This window comes from Anomaloglossus baeobatrachus, chromosome 2 (assembly GCF_048569485.1).
Source record: "Anomaloglossus baeobatrachus isolate aAnoBae1 chromosome 2, aAnoBae1.hap1, whole genome shotgun sequence".
NCBI lineage: Eukaryota > Metazoa > Chordata > Amphibia > Anura > Aromobatidae > Anomaloglossus > Anomaloglossus baeobatrachus.
This window is the reverse complement of record NC_134354.1, coordinates 720,183,390-720,210,234: the sequence shown is the minus strand read 5'-3', so window position 1 is coordinate 720,210,234 and position 26,845 is coordinate 720,183,390. Positions and strand designations below refer to the sequence as shown.

General features: G+C 45.2%; 1 protein-coding gene across 8 annotated transcripts in view; it reads left to right on the top strand.

Annotated features, from left to right (window-relative positions):
• FRY (FRY microtubule binding protein) overlaps positions 1-26,845 on the top strand; it is a 645,836-nt gene that overhangs the window by 551,385 nt on the left and 67,606 nt on the right. For all 8 annotated transcript variants that reach the window (XM_075337351.1, XM_075337349.1, XM_075337348.1 and 5 more), the window contains 7 exons: positions 3,076-3,197; positions 3,620-3,807; positions 8,538-8,632; positions 12,139-12,746; positions 14,244-14,341; positions 14,430-14,600; positions 17,733-17,873. In XM_075337351.1, coding sequence (XP_075193466.1) covers positions 3,076-3,197; positions 3,620-3,807; positions 8,538-8,632; positions 12,139-12,746; positions 14,244-14,341; positions 14,430-14,600; positions 17,733-17,873 — 1,423 coding nt within the window. The remainder of the gene's footprint in view (positions 1-3,075; positions 3,198-3,619; positions 3,808-8,537; positions 8,633-12,138; positions 12,747-14,243; positions 14,342-14,429; positions 14,601-17,732; positions 17,874-26,845) is intronic.

Genomic DNA, 26,845 nt, shown 5'->3' with positions numbered 1-26,845 from the left:
GCTGGCTCCTTGCTCTCCTAGTTACAGCACACATCGGGTTAATTACCCGATGTGTACTGCAGCTACATGTGCACAGAGCAGGGAGCAGCGCACACCGCTTAGCACTGGCTCCCTGCTCTCCTAGCTACAGCACACATCGGGTTAATTAACCGATGTGTCCTGCAGCTACATGTGCACAGAGCAGGAGCCAGCACTAGCAGCGAGAGCGGCGGAGGCTGGTAACAAAGGTAAATATCGGGTAACCAAGGACAGGGCTTCTTGGTTACCCGATGTTTACTGTGGTTACCAGCCTCCGCAGAAGCCGGCTCCTGCTGCCTGCACATTTAGTTGTTGCTGTCTCGCTGTCACACACAGCAATCTGTGCTTCACAGCGGGACAGCAACAACTAACGACCTCACAGCAGGGGCCAGGTTGTTGCTGGATGTCACACACAGCAACATCGCTAGCAACGTCACAAAAGTTGTTCGTTAGCAGCGATGTTGCTAGCGATGTTGCTTAGTGTGACGGGGCCTTAAATGTGCAGGCAGCAGGAGCCGGCTTCTGCGGAGGCTGGTAACCAATGTAAACATCGGGTAACCAAGAAGCCCTGTCCTTGGTTACCCCATATTTACCTTTGTTACCAGCCTCAGCCGCTCTCACTGTCAGTGCCGGCTCCTGCTCTGTGCACATGTAGCTGCAGGACACATCGGGTTAATTAACCCGATGTGTGCTGTAGCTAGGAAAGCAAGGAGCCAGCGCTAAGCAGTGTGCGCGGCTCCTGCTCTGTGCACATTTAGCTGCAGTACACATCGCGTGCACGTGCCACACGTGCGCTGCTCCCTGCTCTCTGCACGTGTGGCTGGTCACTGGTTGCTGGTGAGCTCACAGCAACTCGTGTAGCCACGCTCCAGCGATCCCTGCCAGGTCAGGTTGCTGGTGGGATCGCTGGAGCGTCGCAGTGTGACATCTCACCAGCAACCTCCTAGCAACTTACCAGCGATCCCTATCGTTGTTGGGATCGCTGGTAAGTTGCTTAGTGTGACGGGGCCTTTACACGCTCTTAATCATAGACTGCTTTTGCAGATTACAGCTAAATGCAACAGCGGTGAGAAAACCCTGTGATCACATTCCTTTTACTAAATCCTTCCAACTAAAATGGACCAACCAAAATGTAAAACCCCTTTGGGGGTAAGTGCTTTCAGAGACAGACACAGCTATGTAAGTTAATCTTTATCGATTTGTATGTTGTGTCACAAGATATTTAAAAAATTAGAAAAATGTTTCCGAATTTGGTTGAAAAGAGCACTATAGCGCCATCTACTGATGATATCATATACATTTGTTTGTTTTTCCAGACGCTACTAGTTAAAGTCTTTGCTCAGGATATCAGCTTTAAATGTGTTTAAATGATGATAAAATAAGGTTTTCTTACCTTTCACCCTTCATTCTCGTAGTCCACGCCACCAATGATCCTGTGTCTTCACCCTAGCCAATTTTATCATTGTAACACCTTTCTTTTGTGTTTTTTGAAATCCCTGGACAACCCTTCTAAAACAAAAACTTCATGCAGATACCCATTTTTTTTTCTCATGCATTAAAGATGGACAGTGTCAGTGTGGGGATTTGATTTTCAGCATTATTTGGTTTGTGTGCCTCTGTTTACCATCGGTGTGAAATTATTTTTTCTCATACGCTAAAAAAAATGATTTCCCAGTTACTTCATTGGGGGACAGAGGAACCATGGGTTAATCTGCTGCCATGGTTCCTGTGTCCCCCAGTAAAGCCTAGAAGAAATCGATTTTATGGTGTGTACCAAAAATCTTTATATTCTCCTGTCCATTAAACTGTAAAAATAGGAAAGCACTCGAATGCCACAAGCCCGAACTCTGTATGCTGTGCAGTGTGGGATTTTCATTTATGAACCCATTGAATTAGGGAATTTGATCAATGAATTAGATCACAATTGAACATGTCTACATTTTTGAACATCCCCATGGACGATGGTGGGAAAATGTTCCATCCATTATGAATTATGAAGTGGGATTAACCCTTTAACAACCTATGGGTGAATGGAGTTGGCACAAGAGCTCACTTCATCTGCCTTTTAACGGCAGAGACCTAAGCAATCTTTGATTGCTGCTGTTTAACCATTTAAATGTCACTCTCAATCCCTCACAGTGGTTTGCGCTGGTGCACCAGTTCATATTGCCCGCCCCCCTCTGTGATGCTTCAGAATGTCAATTACCCTATATATTGCAGTATCATAGTATTGTAGTATATTGCTGAAGTGCTAAAATGATTGAATTTTCAAGTCCAGGACTAAAAATTTAAATGTACAAATTGCAGAAAATGGCGAAACAAATCTTTTTGGGGTTTTAAACAGGGTTCTGAACTTTTTTTAAACCACTGACACACATATATCTTGTGTGTGTACAATATATATATATATATATATATATATATATATATATATATATATATATAGAGAGAGAGAGAGAGATAGAGATATATATATATATATACAGAGATATATATATATATATATATCTCTGTATATATATATATATCTCTATATATGTATATCTCTATCTCTCTCTCTCTCTATATATATATAGATAGATAGATAGATTAGATATAGAAATATATATATATGAGATAGATATATATATAAAATGTTATATATATATATATATATATATATATAGATATATATATATATATATAATGTTATATAGAAAGTCCCTGGTAGAAATGCGGACTTAAATAATCATGGTGTCAGGGTGACTGCTTATAATAAATTACTTTTTTATATATATGTCTATATATATTTTTCACCATTTCATCTCACTTAAACTAGATTTCTTTTTCCCATTATCAGTACATTGTATAATAAAAATGAAGGGTGTCATTTAAACTTACAATTTGTCCTGAATAAGATACGCCGTCGTATTGCCATACCCATGGAAAGAAAAAAAAAAATTATGACTCTTGAAATAAGGGGAAGAGAAAAAAAATGAAAGTGCAAAAATTAAAAAAAAATTGCCAGGTCATGAAAGGGTTAATGATATATTGCGCTATTGACTTCTATTCTTACAGAGCATTCGGCCCACTCTGGTGTCATGAAGATATCACACCCAAGAACCAGAACTCCAGGAGTGCGGATCAGCTCACCAACTTCCTGCGTCATGTAGTGTCTGTATTTAAGGACTCGAAGTCTGGTAATCTCCTGATCAATATATGTCAAGACTATCTCATTCTTAATATTTTTATTTTGGTATGTTGGTGACAAAATCTCGGTGTGGCTATGACTTTCTTAGCCATGGTGTTGTGCTGCCCCCTGCCGTGTCCTTGTATAATTCCACTGCCATTCAAAACCACTAATCCTCACAAATGCAAGAAATGTAAACAAACAGTCAGTAATGGCTGTATACAGTGTAGAATAATTTCTTTTACCTTTTTTAGACCGTATTTATATTGTAAATTAAGATTTTGAATAACCACTTGGGCTGACAATTCACTTCTAAAAATCTAAAAATTTTACATTTTAGAAAAACAAATTTAACAATGTTACTTTTTTTGTTTGTTTTAGTTCTTTTTTTATTCATGAATGTAAAATGTATTGTTTCGTGCTCTTCCTCAGGTTTCCACTTGGAGCAGCACCTAAGTGAAGTTGCTCTACAGACGGCTCTCGCCAGCTCTTCTAGACATTACGCCGGTCGCTCTTTCCAGATTCTACGAGCCCTGAAGCAGCCGCTCTCAGCCCATGCATTATCCGACCTTCTTTCTAGGTTGGTGGAAGTCATAGGAGAATATGGGGATGAAATCCAGGTATTTCCACCTTTTTTGTTTTTCACACAAATTACTAATATTGATAATGTAGCATGCTGAATATATTGCATGGTTGATTTCATCATATAAGCACTGCTGCTTTCAACACTTCTGTTCACTGAGTCCTTGCATTAGGAATAGTGATGGGTGAATCCGGACTGTAAAAATCCGAATCCGTGCCGGTTACCTAGTATCTGTGTATGGAACCCGGGCCTGAAGTTCTCGGGGAACTCCGGGTAACAATCCGGATCCGGCCACCCGGGTACTTAAAAAAATAAATACGGTAAATAAATATAGGAAAAAGAAAATAAGAATAAAGCAGGTGCATTATATTGACCAGTCTCTATGTGGCTGCAACACTACTTCTAGGGCCACTCATTAACCTCATGCATATGCACTGCTTCCCCCAATCCATCGGCAGTCCCAGCGTCTGTGATTGGTTGCAGTCAAACCGTGCCCCCATCCTGTGTGACAGTATGTCTGACTGCTTGGCATCACAGATGCTTTGTGTATCCCTACAGTGGTGTAAAAATAAATAAAATTGGCATGGGGTCCCCCCATATTATCATAGTATCATAGTTTTTAAGGTTGAAGGGAGACTCTAAGTCCATCTAGTTCAACCTGTAGCCTAACATGTTGATCCAGAGGAAGGCAAAAAAACCCCAATGTGGCAAACAAGTTCCAATGGGGAAAAAATTTCCTTCCTGACTCCACATCCGGCAATCAGACTAGTTCCCTGGATCAATACCCTGTCATAAAATCTAATATACATAACTGGTAATATTACATTTTTCAAGAAAGGCGTCCAGGCTCTGCTTAAATGTTAGTAGTGAATCACTCATTACAACATCATGTGGCAGAGAGTTCCATAGTCTCACTGCTCGTACAGTAAAGAATCCTCGTCTGTGATTATGATTAAACCTTCTTTCCTCAAGACGTAGTGGATGCCCCCGTGTTCCAGTCGCAGGCCTTGGTGTAAAAAGATCTTTGGAAAGGTCTCTGTACTGTCCCCTCATATATTTATACATTGTGATTAGATCCCCCCTAAGCCTTCGTTTTTCCAAACTAAATAACCCCAAGTTTAATAACCTGTCTTGGTATTGCAGCCCACCCATTCCTCTAATAATCTTGGTGGCTCTTCTCTGCACCCTCTCTAGTTCAGCTATGTCCTTCTTATATATCGGTGACCAGAATTGTACACAGTATTCTAAGTGTGGTCGCACTAGTGACTTGTACAGAGGTAGAACTATATTTTTTTCATGAACACTTATACCTCTTTTAATACATCCCATTATTTTATTAGCCCTGGCAGCAGCTGCCTGACACTGTCCACTAAAGTGAAGTTTACCATCCACCAATACACCCAAGTCTTTTTCTGTGTCTGTTTTACCCAGTGTTCTACGATTAAGTACATAATCATAAATGTTATTTCCTCTACCCAAGTGCATGACCTTACATTTATCTACATTAAACTTCAATTGCCACTTCTCAGCCCAATCCTCCAATTTACATAAATCTCCCTGTAATATAAAATTATCCTCCTCTGTATTGATTACCCTGCAGAGTTTAGTATCATCTGCAAATATTGAAATTCTACTCCGCATGCCCCCAACAAGGTCATTTATAAATATGTTGAAAAGAAGTGGGCCCAATACTGACCCCTGTGGTACCCCACTATGAACTGAGACCCAGTCCGAGTACGTACCATTAATAACCACCCTTTGTTTCCTATCACTTAGCCAGTTTTTAACCCAGTTACACATATTTTCCCCTATCCCCATTATTCTCATTTTATGTACCAACCTTTTGTGTGGCACCGTATCAAAAGCTTTTGAAAAGTCCATATACACAACATCCACTGCATTTCCCTGGTCCAGACTTGAACTTACCTCTTCATAGAAGCTGATCAAATTAGTTTGACAGGATCGATCCCTCATAAACCCATGTTGATACTCTGTCATAAGGTTATTTTTCTTGAGATACTCCAATATAGCATCTCTCAAGAAACCCTCAAGGATTTTACCAACCGTAGAGGTTAAACTTACCGGCCTATAATTTCCCGGCTCAGTTTTTGTCCCCTTTTTGAATATTGGCACCACATTTGCTATGCGCCAGTCCTGCGGTACCGACCCTGTTATTAAGGAATCTGAGAAGATTAAAAATAATGGTCTATCTATCACAGAACTCAATTCCTGTAGTACTCTGGGGTGTATGCCATCCGGGCCCGGAGATTTGTCAACCTTAGTGATTTCGAGGCGGCGGCGTACTTCCTGCTGGGTTAAGCAGGTAATATTCAAGTGTGAATTTATGGTATCACTGGTCATGTCATCTGCCATGGCATTTTCTTGTATAAAAACCGTAGAAAAAAAGTCATTCAGCAGGTTGGCTTTACCCTCATCCCCTTCCACCATTTCACCAAGACTATTTTTAAGGGGGCCAACACTATCGCTTTTCAGTTTTTTACTGTTTATGTAGTTAAAGAATATTTTAGGATTATTTTTACTTTCTCTCGCAATGAGTCTCTCTGTCTCAAACTTAGCTAACTTAATTTGCTTTTTACATATTTTATTTAATTTTCTATAATTATATAATGCCTCATCACTACCTACCCTCTTTAATTCTTTTAAGGCTTTCTGTTTTTCTTTTATTGCTTCCCTTACAGCTCTATTTAGCCATAGGGGTTTCCTCCTATTTCTAGCATGTTTGTTCCCATAGGGTATATTTTCTGCACAAGCCCTATTCAGGATGCTCATAAAAGTCTCCCATTTGCTTTGTGTACTTTTATTACTTAGTACATCATCCCAGTTTATTGCACTAAGATCATCTCTCAACCGTTTAAAATTTGCTTTCCTGAAGTTTAGTGTCCTTGTAGCACCTCTACTAGACATCTTACTAAAGAATACATGAAAACTTATTATTTTGTGATCACTATTCCCCAAGTAACCCCCAACTTGTATATTTGATATGCGGTCTGGCCTATTGGTTAGTACAAGGTCTAGTAGTGCTCCCCCTCTTGTGGGGTCCTGTACCATTTGTGAAAGGTAATTATCTTTCATTGTTATCAAAAATCTATTTCCTTTGCTGGAACTGCAAGTTTCTGTTCCCCCAATTTATATCAGGATAGTTAAAGTCCCCCATAATAATTACCTCTCCGAGACTCGCTGCTTTATCAATTTGCTTTATGAGGAGATTCTCTACCTCTTGGATAATATTCGGCGTCTTATAACACACCCCTATCAGTATTTTATTATTCATTCTCCCCCCCCTTATCTCCACCCATAGGGACTCTACATTCTCAGTACCCTCACATATGTTGTCACGCAGGATGGGTTTTAAGGATGATTTTACATATAGACACACACCTCCCCCTCGCTTATTTGTACGGTCATTCCTGAATAGGCTATAACCCTGTAAATTAACAGCCCAGTCATAGCTCTCATCCAGCCATGTCTCTGATATCCCCACTATATCATAATTTTCTTCCAACAATATTAATTCTAATTCCTCCACCTTATTTGTGAGGCTTCGGGCATTAGTGTACATGCACGTTACGTATGACTCTGTACCTGTATTCCTGCTTACTGTATTAACTGTCCTAACCCTTCCCCCCGTACCACCCCCAATTTCATTACTTGTGCCCTGGTCACTATCTGCACTACATTCCCCTTCTATAAAGTGAATACCCTCGCCCCCCATTCCTAGTTTAAACACTCCTCCAACCTTCTAGCCATTTTCTGCCCCAGCAGAGCTGCACCTTCCCCATTAAGATGCAGCCCATCCCTAGCATAGAAATCTGTAGCCAACTGAAAAGTCGGCCCAATTCTCCAGGAACCCAAAACCCTCTTTCCTACACCAATTCCTGAGCCACCTGTTAACCTCCCTGATCTCCCTTTGCCTCTCTAGTGTGGCTCGTGGCACAGGTAGTATTTCCGAAAATACCACCTTTGAGGTCCATGCTTTAAGCTTACAACCTAATTCCCTGAAATCATCTTTAAGGACCTTCCACCTACCTCTAACTTTGTCATTTGTGCCAATGTGTACAATGACCGCTGGGTCCTCCCCCAGCCCCTCCCAGTAATCTGTCAACCCGATATGATACCTAGCACAGAAAAAGTATACGGCTACAGGCTGCAACCCCCAGACGTGGGCTTATCTTGCCTGCTCTTTCTACCACTATTTTAAATCGCATGACTCGGGTACACATAGACTTATATGGGAATCTGCTTCCGAGACCTAACCGGGTTTTTGTTTTTTTTTTTTAATCCGGTTGGACCCACCGATTCCGGATATCTGTGGGTTCGCCCATCACTAATTAGAAATCATCATTGAGTAATGTGTATATGGATGGTTTTCCTGGGATTCATTACCTGCAGCTCTCCAGCATTTATAAAACTACAGCTCGAGACAGCTGCTGCTGGGAATATAACAACAGCCAGATTGCTGCAATCCCAAATCTGGACGTTTTTACGGAAACCCATCGTCAGGATGGCAGAGTCTACTGTCCTATGATGATGACAACATGGATCTAATACTGGGCTCTTTCCATTGCAGCTTTTTTAATACCCTTTTCCCTATTTTTACTTTTTCATTAACTGTTTGAACTCTGCCTCAATATATTCTTGTTTATTACAGAGAAATCTTGATACTGTTACTGACTGTATTAATATTTAATTGTCATTTTAGGCACCGTCATTCACTGAGAATCTAATTACTATTTATTTTGCTGGCAGGGCTATGTCATGGAAGTCCTCCTTACTTTGGAAGCTGCCGTTGATAACTTGGCGGACTGTCTGAAGAACAGTGATCTGCTGGCTGTGCTGTCCAGGTATATGGTCATGGTCTTGCGTTATACATCCATAGCATACTTTACTTTATAAGAACATATTGTACCATGTATGATAGGCACCTAATGTTATAGAGGTACACCTATTGCTAGGTATGCCATTTCTTGATGATCACTGGAGGTCAAACTTCTTTGGCCCCATCAATTTAGAGAATGACCTGGCTGCCATGCTGATTCACGTCCTCTTAATTGTTTTGTGCTGCAGCTTCTGGTCACCCAGAAAAGTGTAGCCGGCCCCATAAACTTAAAACAGATCAGTGGGGTCTCAGAGGTCAGACTACCACCCATCTTAAATTAAGGACTTGGCTTTTTGAGCAGGGTACTGTACTTCTGACATTATTTCCTAGTATTGATGGTGAAGCATTTAAAGGGACATCCTCTCTTCTCTCCAAAACAGACCCAGACGCAGCCCATTCATATATTTTACATGGAATACCATTCACTTAAATAACTGGGCATGTAATGCTACATTTCCCCTATGGCTTCCCTTGGAGAGAACAGCGGATTATTGGGCTATTTTTTATGTTTAGAAGAATAATAAAATAAAAAATGTGGCATTGTTATGCAAATGAAGAGGCTTCCATACATTATAACACGCCTGCCGCAACCCTCTCTTGTATATGGATAATGTTTTATGTGCTAGCCCAGTGCTTTAAAATTAATGTTTCCACTTGTCAGGTTTCAGCTAGCAAATGGAAAGTATAATGTGTAGAAGATTGTGCACTACAGTTGATGCATGCATACGTGGTGGAGTATTGCATTACTTAAAGAGGTTTTCCACTACTGATGTCATCCCCTTTCTTTTATCCTAACTCTTCCCAACTAACACTTTCCTAATATACTTCTGCTATCTACTTTGCTCCTATAACCTTATCTCAAAGAAGCTCGTAAATACCTTTATTGTTGTTGTAGCTTTGATCCTTCCGACTACAGACCGGAATCGGACTTACTGAGCAGGCCACATCACTGGTGAGGGCTGAGAGGAGCGTGAAGTGTTATCTGGGCATGTGGCATGTGTGCCCAGACTGCTGTCACTCACAGACAGGCAGCCCCGCTCCCACCAGTGACGTGCCCTGCTCAGTTGATCCAATTCCAGTTTGCAACCGGATTGATCAAAGCTGCAACAACAATAAAGGTATTTTTGAGCCTCTTAGAGGTAGGCTTACAGGAGCAGAGTAGATGGCAGAAGTATATTATGAAAGTGTTAGGAAGAGTTAGGATAAAGGAAAGGGGATCACATTAGTAGTGGTAAGCCTCTTTAACACTAGAAGTCCCAGGAATTTCGAGCTCCATAGGGTTTCAATGGTAGAAATGTCAAATGACCCCTCTCTGGGACTTCTAGTGTTAATGATATTTTTCTTCTTTTTAGCAAATTGAATACTCATTCTGTAGCTCAGTCCGAAACCAAAATGGTTTGACTCTTCGATTACATCAAAGAGGTTGTCCAGGATTACAAAAATATAGCTGTTTTTTTCCTTCCAAAAACATTGGCACACCTGTCCACAGACTATGCATTGCAGCTACGCCTTATTCACTTAAATGGAGCAGAGTTGCAATACTGGGCACAAACTGTGGATAGCTGTGGTGCTGTATGTAGGCACTGAACTATATATTGCTCCTAGATCCCTTAGGCGGGCTTTGCACACTACGACATCGCAGGTGCGATGTCGGTGGGGTCAAATTGAAAGTGGCATCGCATGCGACATCGTAGTGTGTAAAGCCTAGATGATACGATTAACGAGCGCAAAATCGTCGTAATCGTATCATCGGTGCAGCGTCGGCGTAATCCATAATTACGCTGACACGACGGTCCGATGTTGTTCCTCGTTCCTGCGGCAGCACACATCGCTGTGTGTGAAGCCGCAGGAGCGAGGAACATCTCCTACCGGCGTCACCGCGGCTTCCGTAGGATATGCGGAAGGAAGGAGGTGGGCAGGATGTTTACATCCTGCTCATCTCCGCCCCTCCGCCGCTATTGGCCGCCTGCCGTGTGACGTCGCTATGACGCCGCACGACCCGCCCCCTTAGGAAGGAGGCGGGTCGCCGGCCAGAGCGACGGTTGCAGGGCAGGTGAGTGCATGTGAAGCTGCCGTAGCGATAATTTTCGCTACGCCATCTATCACAGGATATCGTACCTGCGTCGGGGGCGGGGACTATCGCGTGCGACATCGCAGCATCGGCTTGCGATGTCGCAACGTGCAAAGCCCGCCTAAGTGTGTGTGTGTGTGTGTATAAAATTTATAAAATTAATGAAGTATACTCAATATGGATGGTATACTGATCTAGCAAGTGCCCTCTGTACAGGTAATGTGCTACTGTCATTAAATGTTGCCCACTTGCGTCCCCTCTTTCTGTAGCACAGGCACTCGTTCTACAATTTGACAAGCTGCTTACAATCTTTTGCCTGCTACTGCATTGTTTACATGAGTCTTCAGATTTCCAGAAGAGAGGACAGTTGAAGATTTACCCATAACTTTCAATAATACAGTAGTCTTGCATAAATAAGATAATGGGAACCTGTATATGGGGGAGGGGGCGACTTGTCCTCATTGAGGTGATACAGTCATCAGTTGGCTTCACACTTCAATTTTACAATCCAGGTTTATACTGCAATTTCCGTAGCCATCAAGAGTCTACTGTCCTAAACTCTAGAGGCATTATAGTCCATATACAGACAATGAAGCTTGGACATCTATATGTATTCTTACAAGCATTGTTCAATGAAAAAAGTATGCAAAGTACAACGAAAATTCTCCCTAGTTCTATCTTATAAGTCAATGACCCAGCATGAAAGAGTCTTGAAACATGTCTCGGGATATCAGCCAAACCAGAGCCACCCATGTATAGACAGCTGTGTCAGGGTTATTGCTCTTCTTCAGGAGTGTAGTGTATAATGTAGTAATCAATACGTCATTGAGCATCGTCAAAGGCATTTGAAGCAGCAAACCATTACCGTACTCTGTAATGACAAAGGGCAAGTTGTCTACAGATTTCTGGTTTTGCCATCGTCACTGTTCAAATTTTGATATATTATATGAGATTCACATTGTCCAATTATGAGCTTATGAAGCGTGCCCCCTAATTTGGAAATGTAGTTAAGGGTTTTCCGGTTTCAGAAAACCCCTATTCCAAGGTGGAGTTTGTTTAAAAGTCAACAAAAAAAAATGCTCTACTCGCCCTCCCCTGGTTCAGTGTGTCTCTGCTACTGGTGTGTGTTGTTAGTATGATGTCAGTGCTGCAGCCAAAAAATGAACCAAGCAGATCCCTGCGAGCAGACTGCATGAGCTGCTGAGTTCACTGATTGTCTAAAGCGCTGTCAACGTGATGTCATCGCTGCAGTCAATGATAGACAATGGGAACAGCGGTGGAGACTCGGTGAGGTTTCCAGATATAGCTGCTACTTCTTAGAAATCTGATTTAGAAGCTGTAATTCGGTATTGTCTGCAGGAGGAGCACATTTTTCATGAATGTCATATTGTCCTCTTCAGGTCGTCATCTCCTGATCTGACTTCCAATACAAAGTTAACTGCAAACAGGAAAAGTACTGGTCAGCTGAACGTGAATTCTGGGATGGTGGGTGGAAGCACGGCCACTGCTGAACGTAGCCGCCACCAAAGGAGCTTCTCTGTTCCTAAGAAATTTGGTGTGGTGGACAAGTCCTCAGATCCTCCTCGCAGTGCCACTCTGGACAGGATTCAAGCTTGTACTCAACAGGGATTTTCTCCTAAAACCAGGAGTTCATCCTCACTAAAAGACAATGTGACTGATCCCTCTCACATAAACAACCCTACTAACTTGTTGTCCACCATATTTTGGGTCGCTATAGCCCTAATGGAATCAGACTTTGAATTTGAGTATTTGATGGCACTGAGACTTTTGAACAAACTTTTGTCTCATTTGCCGCTGGACAAGTCTGAAAACCGAGAAAAGCTGGAGAAGCTACAAGGACAGCTGAAATGGTCAGACTTCTCTGGGCTGCAGCAACTACTCCTGAAAGGGTTCACGTCTCTCACTACAACAGACTTGACGCTTCAGCTTTTCAGTTTGCTGACGCCCGTTTCTCGGGTCTCTATGGTAGACTGTACACAAATCATAGGTAAGTTTCTGCCTTTTTTTTAAAGGTGCTAATATAACTTCAGTAACTGGTTGATTCACAGCTGTTCTTCATATTCACTTTCTAATACACATGGATGCTCAACTGAGCAAGTGTATGTCATGAAAACAAAGAATTGGACATGCCTGATCCTAAGTCAGAAGTGTCTCATACACATAAGTCATCTGGGACTTATGAAATAGTCAAGCTTGAGCTAACTTTGCTCTAATGTTTATGGGCAAATTTAAGCTCTGATGTGTTCCCTTCATAAAGAAGATTGCTTTGGAGCCTGTGGTGGGGAGTCAGCCACCACTAGGAGCTCATACTGTATAAAACTGTATGTAGTGAGCTCTCCCTAGTGGTAGCTGTATACATCTCTATGTGGTGAGCTCCCCCTAGTGGTGGCTGTATAAATCTGTATGCCGTGAACTCCCTTTAGTGGTGCCTGTATAAATCTGTATGCAGTGAGCTCATCCCAAGTGGTGGCTGTATAAATCTGTATGCTGTGAGCTCCCCTTAGTGGTGGCTGTATAAATCTGTATGCTGTGAGCTCCCCTTAGTGGTGGCTGTATAAATATGTATGCGGAGAGCTCCCTCTAGTGGTGGCTGCATAAATCTGTATGCAGTGAGCTCCCCCTAGTGGTAGTTGTATAAATCTGTATGCTGGGAGCTCCCCCTAGTGATAGCTGTATAAATCTGTATGCTGGGAGCTCCCCCTAGTGATGGCTGTATAAATCTGTACGCAGTGAGCTCCCCCTAGTGGTGGCTGCATAAATCTGTATTCAGTGGGCTCTCTCTAGTAGTGGCTGTATAAATCTTTATGTAGTGAGCTCCCCCTAGTGATGGCTGTATAAATCTGTGAGCTCCCCTTATTGATGGCTGTATATTTCTGTATGCTGTGAGCTCCCCCAAGTGATGGCTGCATAAATCTGTATGCATTGGGCTCTCTAGTGGTGGCTGTATAAATCTACGCAGTGAGCTCCCCCTAGTGGTGGCTGCATAAATCTGTATTCAGTTGGCTTTCTCTAGTAGTGGCTGTATAAATCTGTATGCAGTGAGCTCCCCCTAGTGATGGCTGTATAAATCTGTATGCAGTGAGCTCCCTCTAGTGATGGCTGCATAAATCTGTATGCTGGGAGCTACCCCTAGTGATGGCTGTATAAATCTGTATGCTGTGAACTCCCCCAAGTGATGGCTGCATAAATCTGTATGCAGTGGACTTTCTGTAGTGATGGCTGTACAAATTTGTATGCAGTGAGCTCCCCCTAGTGGTGGCTGTATTGTATGTAGTCATATTTTTTTACATCACATATAAATCTGGACCAAATATTTTACCCAGCCTATATATTTCATTGATCTGTTATTAGTTTGATATAATTTCTAGTGAATTGGTTTTTGCCATGTAGAGTAAAACATTGGACTATATGTATAATTTCAATAATTAACTCTAAAACTAAATGTCGTTTATTGTAATGAATCATCATGTTTCTTCATCCTCAGGTTTTCCATTGAATATCTTATGTCTGCTGCCCCATTTAATTCAGCATTTTGAGAGCCCAAACAACTTCTGTAAGGAAGCCGCAGAGCGAATTGCACAGGTTTGATGTTGACAGATCTTCGTCTGATTTGTACCTTGTATATCTGCCTGCAAAGTGTAAAAAGCAATCATCTTGTCCTCTTTCTTAGGTATGTCTTGAAGAAAAGAATCCCAAGCTGTCCAACCTGGCTCACGTCATGACCCTGTACAAAACGCACAGCTACACCAGAGACGTGTCTACCTGGGTGAACGTGGTGTGCAGATACCTCCACGAAGCATTTACCGATATTACCATCAACATGGTGACTTACTTAGCAGAGGTAATTTATGGGTCATCATCTATATATATAATTGCCTTATTCTGTCTGTCTGTCTGTCTGTCTGTCTATCTGTCTGTCTGTCATGCTCTAAAATTGTGTCCTTACGGTGACACAAAGCTGATTGGCCGCTGGGCTCGCCATGGCCCCGCCCCCCCACACGGATTGGCCGCTCGCCCAGGCTGCGCCCCCACACGGATTGGCCAGCCGCTCGCCCAGGCTCCGCCCCCCCCACAGATTGGCCTCTCGCCCCGGCACCCTGCAGGGCATGGCAATTCGGCCACGCCACGCCCTGCCCCCCTCACGCAATGCACGCTAGCTCTGGCCCCGCCCCCTCCCTCCCCCCGCGCATTCCCCGAACTGACACGGCTGTCACGGAGGTGAGTACTGTATGCGATCGGGTGTGTGTGAGTGGATGCGATCGGGTGTGTGTGAGTGGATGCGATCGGGTGTGTGTGAGTGGATGCGATCGGGTGTGTGTGAGTGGATGCGATCGGGTGTGTGAGTGTCGGCAGAGGAGCACGGCGTGCTGGAGGAGGCTGGGAGCAGAGAGGCTGATCATGGGGAAGGCTGGGAGGGGGAGGCTGATGCTGGGGGAGACTGGGAGGGGAAGGCTGATGCTGAAGGAGGCTGGGAGGGGGAGGCTGGGAGGAAGGAGGCTGGGAGGAGAGAGGCTGATCCTGGGGAAGGCTGGGAAGGGGAGGCTGATGCTGAGGGAGGCTGGAAGGAGAGAGGCTGATGCTGGGGGAGGCTGAAAGGAGAGAGGCTGAGGCTGGGAGGAGAGAGGCTGATGCTGGGGAAGGCTGATGCTGAGGGAGGCTGGGAGGGGAAAGCTGATGCTGGGGAAGGCTGGGAGGACGGAGGCTGGGAGGAGAGAGGCTGATCCTGGGGAAGGCTGGGAGAGGGAGGCTGATGCTGGGGGAGGCTGGAAGGAGAGAGGCTGATGCTGGGGGAGGCTGGAAGAAGAGAGGCTGATGCTGGGGGAGGCTGATGCTGGGGGAGGCTGGGAGGAGAGAGGCTGATGCTGGGGAAGGCTGGGAGGAGAGAGGCTGATGCTGGGGACAGAGAGGAGAGGCTGATGCTGGGAGGAGAGAGGCTGATGCTGGGATGAGAGAGGCTGATGCTGGGAGGAGAGAGGCTGATGCTGGGGGAGGCTGAGACGAGGGAGGCTGATGCTGGTGGAGGCTGATGCTTGGGGAGGCTGATGCTGGGGGAGGCTGGAAGGAGAGAGGCTGATGCTGGTGGAGGCTGATGCTTGGGGAGGCTGATGCTGGGGGAGACTGGGAGGGGAAGGCTGATGCTGAGGGAGGCTGGGAGGGGGAGGCTGGGAGGAAGGAGGCTGGGAGGAGAGAGGCTGATCCTGGGGAAGGCTGGGAACGGGAGGCTGATGCTGAGGGAGGCTGGAAGGAGAGAGGCTGATGCTGGGGGAGGCTGGAAGGAGAGAGGCTGATGCTGGTGGAGGCTGATGCTTGGGGAGGCTGATGCTGGGGGAGACTGGGAGCGGAAGGCTGATGCTGAGTGAGGCTGGGAGGAAGGAGGCTGGGAGGAGAGAGGCTGATCCTGGGGAAGGCTGGGAAGGGGAGGCTGATGCTGAGGGAGGCTGGAAGGAGAGAGGCTGATGCTGGGGGAGGCTGGAAGGAGAGAGGCTGAGGCTGGGAGGAGAGAGGCTGATGCTGGGGAAGGCTGATGCTGAGGGAGGCTGGGAGGGGAAAGCTGATGCTGGGGAAGGCTGGGAGGATGGAGGCTGGGAGGAGAGAGGCTGATCCTGGGGAAGGCTGGGAGAGGGAGGCTGATGCTGGAGGAGGCTGGAAGGAGAGAGGCTGATGCTGGCGGAGGCTGATGCTGGGGGAGGCTGGAAGGAGAGAGGCTGATGCTGGTGGAGGCTGATGCTTGGAGAGGCTGGGAGAGGGAGGCTGATGGTGAGGGAGGCTGGGAGGAGGGAGGCTGGGAGAGGTAGGCTGAGAGAAGAGAGGCTGATGCTGGGGGAGGGTGGGAGGAAGGAGGCTGGGAGGAGAGAGGCTGATGCTGGGGAAGGCTGGGAGGAGAGAGGCTGATGCTGTGGACAGAGAGGAGAGGCTGATGCTGGGAGGAGAGAGGCTGATGCTAGGATGAGAGAGGCTGATGCTGGGAGGAGAGAGGCTGATGCTGGGAGGAGAGAGGCTGATGCTGGGGGCAGAGAAGCTGATGCTGGGGGCAGAGAGGCTGATGCTGGTGCAGCATGGGGGATGGAGCACGATGGGGGGGTGCGCAGCATCGGGGATGGAGCATGATGGGGGGGTGCGCAGCATCGGGGATGGAGCACGATGGGGAGTGCGGAGTATGGCGGATGGAGCACGTTTGGGAGTGCGCAGCATGGCGGATGGAGCACGTTTGGGAGTGCGCAGCATGGGAGATGGAGCACGATGGGGGGTGCGCAGCATAGGGGATGGAGCACGATGGGGAGTGCGCTGCATGGGGGATGGAGCACGATGGGGAGTGCGCTGCATGGGGGATGGAGCACGTTTGGGAGTGCGCACCTCCCCCCAACACACACACACACACACACACGCACGCACGCACGCACGCACGCGCGCGCGCGCGCGCGCGCTGCACAACACACCACACACTACACACACACACACACTGGGAACCACAAACAACTGCCCTACACAGACACCCACACACACAGACAACGCTGCACACACACAACACCCAACACACAAACACCGCGGCACACACAAATATACGCACATACCGCACAACACACACATTGCACAAAACATACCTCCCCCCAAAACACACCACACACACACAAACCGCGCAACACACACACAACGCTACAGACACACAGCGCTCCACAAACAACGCAACACACGCAACACACATACAACACCGCTCTCACCCCCCGTCACACCCAGACAACACCCAGAACATGTACAGCCCCTACACAAACACTTGGTAACTACACACAACAACATCTATATATATATATATATATATATATATATATATATATAACAAAAATCATACATGAACTACACAATACGTAAATTCTAGAATACCCGATGCGTAGAATCGGGCCACCTTCTAGTCTCTATATAAATGATTAATGAAAGCAAAGCTCTATAGAACGTCTTACCTGTGTGTTCTCTCCAGTTACTAGAAAAAGGCCTCCCGAGCATGCAGCAGTCTCTCTTGCAAATTATCTACAGTCTTCTGAGCCACATGGATATGTCGATGATTCCTGGAAAACAATTTAACATGGAAGTACTGAAGACAATTGAAAAATATGTTCAGGTAGGAAAGAGTATGACCAAAATAAAAAAAAAATCGGAATAATTTTTAATACATTAACACTAATTCGATTCTAGCTCTGAAGAAGCTGCTTTTGACTTACCAAGCTTCTTCTCTAGAGAACATCTGGACCATACAGTCAAGGATGTAATGCAACTTCTCTTTGGCCTCCCTTCTAACAGTCTTGCACCCCTACAATCTATTCTAAAATATGCTGCCCGAGTAATCCACCTGTCCCCCGCTACTCCCCGACCTCTCCTCTCTGCCAATCCCTTCTCTGGCTTTCCATTGCCCATTGACTCCAGTTCAAAACAGTAACTATTCTGTCTCTTCCTGGTAGCAATGAATCCAACCGCTCTAATTATCAGTCCCTTAGATAACTGTATGATTTTACTCACTCTACCGGCTTCCACAGATAGTGTTAACTCAGTCCAACGATGACTTGTAGAAAGACATGGAGAAACGCTGTAGTTTTCTTCTAGAATCTTGTATTAAGTACAAAGTAAAGGCAGGTGAAAAGGAATAATCTGTACAGGGTTGCAGACATGTCTCTTCAGCAATGGTTCCTCTAGACTAAACTGAAGGAGAAGGGAGGAGCTTTCTATACAGAAGCCAACTAAGGGAGGTACATAGGGACAAACTTCATACAGTCTAATCTACCTAGTAACAATAAAGGAATTTCCTGATAGGAGGAAAAAATATGCAATACAAGAATTATATACAACAGGTTGTTCCCATTCATGGGACACAACACTCCCCGTCTGAAATCATATGATTTCACAAGTCCTTCTACGACGTAAGGAGTCTATCCTGTCCCTCGATGTCACGAAACCTGTAACGAGAAAAGAGACAAACACAAAAAATGCAACAGTAATGCACTGAATTCAAGTCCATGCTTGGTTGATGACGCATTGTCCTTGCGTAAAAATGTAAAAGTAGAAAATGTAAAAAATGAATCCAAGTTCAACAAACCCATCTTCAGATTGGGGAAGCCGCAAACATGCCAACTCTTCCTCCAACCCAATAATCCAACGGTAAAGTTTTAATCCAAAGGAAAAGTTCAAGGTTCAATTGGACACGGACAGTTGTGTCTCCGTACAGCAGGGGTAAGGAAAGGTACGCTCCCCGCTGTGGCAGTGTCCAACGACAAAGTTAGTTCATGTCACATTTTCCTTTGGTAAAGGTAGCACGAGTTCGGTGACTGGACGAATCACACACATGTGCCAGCCGTGGCACGTTGAAGACTTGTAGTCGGTGAAACAGTGAGCGATTTGAATAAGACGAGCTACGGCTCGTACCGCAGATGACCAACTTGTGAAGCGCTCGAAGCGATGAGGTCTCAACTTCTGTTTTGATGTCACTGAAGTGTAGCGAGCGGAGACGACTGGTCTAATTTCCTTGTCAGATTCTGGTTCCACCAGCTCGTACATGTTGCCGGCGTAGTTATCGCAGGTCTCCTCATATAAGATACTTGGAGGTGTCAGCCACATGTTGTCGCCGAGTTTGGATGCAGTAGTGAGTCTCGTTCCTCGGTCGGCTGGGTTTTGTTCGGTGGGAATGTGGTGCCACTGTTCAGCATGATCTCTGTTGAGGATATTTTGCGTAATCTCAACAAAGCATTTTTCCATCTCTGGTTGTCTTTCCAAACTGCGTTTTAGAGAGGAGGACCTTGCAGTTGCTTGCTGGAAGTTGTTTGGCAACCTTGGCCTTGGAGACCGAAAGGGTAATGGGGCTACCCAACTGTTAGAGTAATTTTGAGAGAATTCTTTATCCATAATCTTTATGAATTCTTTGTCTTCTCTCATCGGAGCCAATTTGTTGTCTTCGTTTGTAGACTCGAACGCTGTTGACCCGAAGTCGTCATCCCAGAGATGATATGCATCCGCGCAGTCGGGAGACTGCTGTCGCCACCTGGTGTCACTCAGCCTCTCTTTCACCCCATAGTGATGCGGACATGGTTGAAAGTGAGTGCCGCGACCGTTTGGGAGGATGTGCATCTTGTAGGAGGAGATCGTGTTGGGACTCTTCATTTTGCCTACGCAGACGTTTCCTATGATCACCCAGCCTAAGTAGTAGCGCTGAGCGAATGGCGCATCGTGTGGCCCGTTGATGTGTTGGCGTACTTTGTGTAGCCGGAGGATGTCCCTTCCAATCAGAATCAGGATTTTTGCACTATGATCAAGAGGTGGGATCTTGCTGACGATAGTTCTCAGGTGAGGGTGGTGAAGAGCTGCCTCAGGTGTCGGAATCTCTTCCCGGTTAGCCGGCATCTGATTGCACTCGACAAGTGTCGGTAGAGGTATCTCTACGGTATTTTCAAGAGATGTTACCACGAGACCACTGGCTCTTCTTCCGCTAGCTTTTGAGATGCCGCTGCAAGTACCTAGTGTGTAAGGGTAGGCATTTCCTTTTAAGCCGAACAAGTCGAAGAGTTCAGACCTGGCGAGTGACCTGTTGCTCTGGTCATCCAGGATGCTGTACACCTTCACGGCCCTTTCTGGGTGACCTTTGGGATATACCCTTATTAGGCATATTTTTGCACAAGACTTGTCCCAGAGATCTTCTCCGCAGACTTCAGTGCACGAGGAGGATACTGTGAGGTGGTTTGCAGCTTGGCCTGTACTCTCCCCGCCATGACTTGTGGTAGGAGAAGGTGTAGGTGCAGGATCAGGCTGAGATGGGTGGAGCGCTTGTACGTGATCCGTGCTGTCGCACTCCATGCACTTAATTGTAACCTTACAGTCCTTGGCAAGGTGTTCTGTAGAGGCACAACACCTGAAACATACCCCAAACCCTTTCAAGAGTTCCTTTCGTTCTTGAAGGGGTTTCTTCCTGAAGCTAATGCACTTCTTCAGGGGGTGTGGCAGCTTGTGAATTGGACACTGACGGTTTGGATTTTCCTCCTTCCCGCCTTCATTGCCCTTGTCTGGTGGTGACGGTGTAGGTGGTAGAACATCGGTCTTTTTGACTGATACTGGGCCCCTACATTTTCTGTCATTTTGATGAGTGCTTTCATACCTAGGAGCTGGTGAAGTGGAGTCTGTGGGTTCTCCACAGGTGAAGCTGGGGTCTGCCTTACGTTCCGCGATGCCGTTGATGAACTCGCAGAAGTAGGAGAATGGAGGGAAGGACACTTGGTGCTCCTTTTTTATAGTTTGTTCCTACCGTGTATTCATAAAAAACTCACCAAAAATAAAGCCAACAGCCAAAGACTGGTCACATAGTGGCAAAAGCACATGCAAGATGCATACGGCCCCCCATGATAAAGGTTGGAAGATCACAGGTGCAGAATGCCTATAAAACAACCACCCCCAGCCTATTACAACAGGAGGGGGAGGTTGCTGGCAAAAAACTGCACACAAATAAGATCTAATATAGGGCGTCAGTCACACAGATACGTGCAATGCACAGTGTCCAGGCAAAGCCTATTGATCACGCCCTTCTATTAGGTCAGGCGGGCTGCCCAGCACCTAGGTGCATTGGCACAATGGACAGACATCCCAGGGGACCGGCTGCATCCTGCAAAATTGTGCGATAATAAAATTGATAATAAATGTGAGGTATTGGTCATATTTTGGCCATAATATATAAGCTCGTAACCCATACGTCAAGGGTCCCCACGCTAACGAGTCCCTAACCACATCAAAAAAAGCTCATCATAGGACATTAGTGTATATTCATAAAAAACTCACCAAAAATAAAGCCAACAGCCAAAGACTGGTCAGATAGTGGCAAAAGCACCTCCTCCTGTTGTAATAGGCTGGGGGTGGTTGTTTTATAGGCATTCTGCACCTGTGATCTTCCAACCTTTATCATGGGGGGCCGTATGCATCTTGCATGTGCTTTTGCCACTATCTGACCAGTCTTTGCCTGTTTATTTTTGGTGAGTTTTTTATGAATATATACTAATGTCCTATGATGAGCTTTTTTTGATGTGGTTAGGGACTCGTAAGCGTGGGGACCCTTGACGTATGGGTTACGAGCTTATATATTATGGCCAAAATATGACCAATACCTCACATTTATTATCAATTTTATCATTTTATTATCGCACAATTGTGCAGGATGCAGCCGGTCCCCTGGGATGTCTGTCCATTGTGCCAATGCACATAGGTGCTGGGCAGCCTGCCTGACCTAATAGAAGGGCGTGATCAATAGGCTTTGCCTGGACACTGTGCATTGCACGTATCTGTGTGACTGACGCCCTATATTAGATCTTATTTGTGTGCAGTTTTTTGCCAGCAACCTCCCCCTCCTGTTGTAATAGGCTGGGGGTGGTTGTTTTATAGGCATTCTGCACCTGTGATCTTCCAACCTTTATCATGGGGGGCCGTATGCATCTTGCATGTGCTTTTGCCACTATCTGACCAGTCTTTGGCTGTTGGCTTTATTTTTGGTGAGTTTTTTATGAATTTGTTCCTACCGTGGTCCACCTTTCTTGCACGTTGTAAGGTAACTTGGCGACTATGGGTTTCACCCCACGAGCGGTATCCAGGTAGCTGAGGCCAGGTAGGTGTGTGTCTGTTTTGGCCAGCTGGAGCTCGGACAGCAGGTCGCTGAGTTCCTGGTACTTTGAAGTATCCTTGCCAGATATTTTGGGAAGGTCGTATAGTTGTTTCAGCAATGCATCTTCAATTGCTTCAGGACTGCCGAAGCCTTTCTCTAGTCTGTCCCATGCAGTTGCGAGACCAGTTGTTGGGTCGCTGATGTAGACGGATCTGAGTCTCTTGATTCTCTCAGTAGACCGTGGCCCTAGCCACCTGATTAGCAAGTCCAGCTCTTCAGCAGCCGTAATGCCGAGGTCACGCGTTGCGGTTTTGAAGGCACACTTCCACCCTCTGTAGTTTTCGGGCTGGTCGTCAAACTTTGTGAGACCGGTGTTGGTGAGTTCTCGGCGGATCATGTACCTCGCAAAGTTAGACATGTCTGATCATTCCGACGTTTGGGGCACATTTGCTGACTGCGTGGTGCTGGTTGTGTGATTCGTAGCTTCTTGGTTCGGGAACATGGGAAAGTACGGAGTGGCGTAGGCGTTTAGACCAGTGATCGGTTTGGTGTGTACAATCTCTGTTGTATACGGGTCTGGAACTACATAGTTGTTGGGAGTGTAGCGCCTTGCCGGCATGTTAGGTTGCATGTAGACATGGGCATACGGAGGTTGCTGATGCGCAGGGTGTGGCTGTGCATTGGAATATGAAGCTGGTTCAGGCTTGAAAGTCTGAGGTGCATTGGACTGACCTGGAAGACTGGAAGCTGTAGGTGGATCAGTGTCTTGAGACTCTGGAGAAGTGTTAGCACTGACGGGAATGTTGATGGTAGTTGGCAGTTCGTCGGCTTGGCTCAGCACGTAATCTCTTGTACGCTTAAGTGAGTCTTCTGTGTCGAGATCACACAAACTGGCGCTGCCTTCTTGGCTCCCACCCAGAGCTTGCTCAAAGACTTTTAGCCTTGCCATGGCCGCCACGTGTTCACATTCCTTCTGTAGGGCTTCAATTTCTGCTTCCTTGCGAGCAGATTCTGCTTTCATCTCTGCTTCCTTGCGTGCAGATTCTGCTTTCATCTCTGCTTCCTTGCGTGCAGATTCTGCTTTCATCTCCACTTCCTTGCGTGCAGATTCTGCTTTCATCTCTGCTTCTCTCTGGGCGAAGATGGCGTGTACTTTTGTTGTTTCTGCTTCGGCGCGTGCCTTTATGAGCTGCTCGCTGAGGGTTGAGTACCTTGATGAGCCTGATTTGAGTGAGTGCCTTGAGCGCTTAACGGACCTGGATTTGTAAGATGCCGCTCCTGACATTTGCGCCATTTTTGCTTCAGTCTCAATGTCGCGCACGGTGCGGTCTCGTTCAGCATTAAGCTGTTGAAAGTCCTGTAGTTCTTTTTGAAACTCAGACGTATTTGATCTCAGCAGGGTAGAGGAATATTTTTTACAAATCTCTTTGTAAGACTGGTATGCTGAGTACAGTTGTTCAAGGGCTCCCTCTGGTGGTAGCTCATGAGCACCAGGTGCAGATAAAACAGTCACTTGTTTTTGCACTCTTTGCCACAATAATGCTGTGTGGGTAAACAGTTCACTTCTGGCTGTTTCTAGGTTCTCTTTAACCTTCCATGTTGGTTTGGTCAACCGCTTAGATCTTTCACTGTAATGTAAGTGTGAGTCCATGTCTTCCTCTTGTTGCTTTAAAGCAGGTAGGGAAATTGTTCTCTTTGACTCCATCAGGAAGGGTGAATGCTGCCTGCACTGGTTGTCAGGGAAACAATACAATGTTGCAATCTCTGCAGCCAGCAGTCTGTGTTTGCAGGATGTATTTGCAAAGTCTCTGGCTGCAATATACAATTAGCTTATGGGGGATTCTTGGTTTATAGCTGCACACAGTTCTAATAACAGGTTAATACTTTACAGGGCACTTTGTCTGATGCTGTGGCTTGTTATCAGCCCCTTGGGGTAATCCTTTCTCTGGATTGTATGCAGTATAGCACTCCTGGAAACAGGTTATTTACTGATATATGTATACTAATCCCAGTCACAGCTAATCCTTTTCACTATTCTGTCTCTTCCTGGTAGCAATGAATCCAACCATTCTAATTATCAGTCCCTTAGATAACTGTATGATTTTACTCACTCTACCGGCTTCCACAGATAGTGTTAACTCAGTCCAACGATGACTTGTAGAAAGACATGGAGAAACGCTGTAGTTTTCTTCTAGAATCTTGTATTAAGTACAAAGTAAAGGCAGGTGAAAAGTAATAATCTGTACAGGGTTGCAGACATGTCTCTTCAGCAATGGTTCCTCTAGACTAAACTGAAGGAGAAGGGAGGAGCTTTCTATACAGAAGCCAACTAAGGGAGGTACATAGGGACAAACTTCATACAGTCTAATCTACCTAGTAACAATAAAGGAATTTCCTGATAGGAGGAAAAAATATGCAATGCAAGAATTATATACAACAGGTTATTCCCATTCATGGGACACAACAGTAACCATAACATACAAAGCCATTTACAACCTGTCTGTTCCATACATCTGTGACCTAGTCTCGTGGTACTTACCCACACGCAACCAAGATCTCCTTGTCTACTCCCCTCTCATCTCCTCTTCCCACCACTGCATCCATGATTTCTCCCCGTGCCTCCCCTATACTCTGGAATGCTCTGCTGCAACATATTAGACTCTCGCCTACCTTGACAAGCTTTAAAAGGAACCTGAAGACCCACCTCTTCAAACAAGCCTACAACCTACAATAACCCTTAGTCCTCTATAGCGCCACACAACCATCTCTACCCTCAGCTACTGTATACTCACCCATCCCCTGTAGACTGTGAGCCCTCGTGGGCAGGGACCTCTCTCCTCCTGTACCTCTCTGTGCCTTGTTTTGTTTATGATTCTTGTAGAGTCCCTACTATATATACCCCTTTTCACATGTAAAGCGACTTAGAATAAATGGCGCTATAATAATAAAAATAATAACTTGGCCAAGTCCTGAATCTGACGAGATGGCAGAATACAAGCAGAAGACTTGCATATTCTAGCTCAATCAATATAAGTTCCAGGACTATTATTAATTCACAGCATTTAATTCATCTTAGGATGGGCCATTAGTGTAAGGTTTGTGTGGTCTGTCCCCTGGGGCCATACAGTTCAGCAGGATCCCGATCATTGTGTATCCAGACTCTGTGCCATACATGCGTGTGTGGTTCTTCCTGTTTAAGTGGAAGTTCTTCTGATCATTGGGGGTCCCGTAGGTCAAGTTATACATTGAATGCCTACCCTAATAATACGCTATCAGTTCAAAGTCACCCCCAAATGTTTTTTAAAAAAGTTCCATCATATGATATTGTCATTCAATGAATAAGTAATTGGAGCAGATGCATTAGATTGTATTATTGGATTTAATAGTGGATTGCTTTATTCCTTGTCAGGCGGACTGAGCTTTCTAGATCTTCCATAATCTTAAGAAATGCTCACAAAGTGTTTTGTTTTTTTGTACAGGTAAAATATATCATTGTACCGTGTTAGCCAGTAGAGATAAAAAATTGTTTAAAAGAACTGAAGTCCTCAGTGGTTGATACCTTTTAATGGCTAACTGAAAAGATGGTAATAATAGCAAGCTTTCGAGACTACTCAGGTCTCTTCATCACCATGCCTGATGAAGAGACCTGAGTAGTCTCGAAAGCTTGCTATTATTACCATCTGTTCAGTTAGCCATTAAAAGGTATCAACCACTGAGGACTTCAGTTCTTTTAAACAATTCTTAGTTTTTTTGTGGACTTCAGCATGGATCTACTTCAAAATTCACATTCAACATCCACTTTCCGAAGACTTGTAGCATTTTATTTCTGATGAGTAGAGATGAGTGGACCCGTGGAAGTTCAGGTTTGCCGGGTTCAGCCGGACTTTAAAGTTTAGATCTGAACTTAACCTCAACCCCATTGAAAGTCACTGAGCAATTCAGTTCTCCCCCCCCCCCACACACATGCAGCCAGCCAAAAACAGAGCATTTCAGGGGAGGGGTTTTTTTTGAGGGGGGGTGGAGGGGGCAGTCTACATCCGAAAACAATATTTTTACGCCCAGTGAGAGCCATTCAGAAACTCCAAGTGGTTATTACTGGGCCGAGCTCTGAGCATATCCAATCACAGCAATGTTCAATCGAGTGGTTAGCATGCGTAAAGCACCCGAACTTGGACACTTCGTGGTTTGTTTTTTTTAAAGTCCCTATTTGGTATGAACCCCGAACTTTACAGATCAGGTTGGCTCATCTCTACTTATGGGGTTTTGAAAACCTCACCATGGTAAAAAATGGAGATGTCACTTCTTTGATGTGTATTTCTTGAAGGCTGCAAAAAAAACTGATAATCACCACTTCAAATTATGCTTTAAGGAAAAGAAAATCTCTCCAAAAAAACAGCCATTCCTGAAGTGAACTCCTCTTAAACAATAGAGGATTTTTCTACCTCCAAAAAAACCTCTGTCCCATTCAG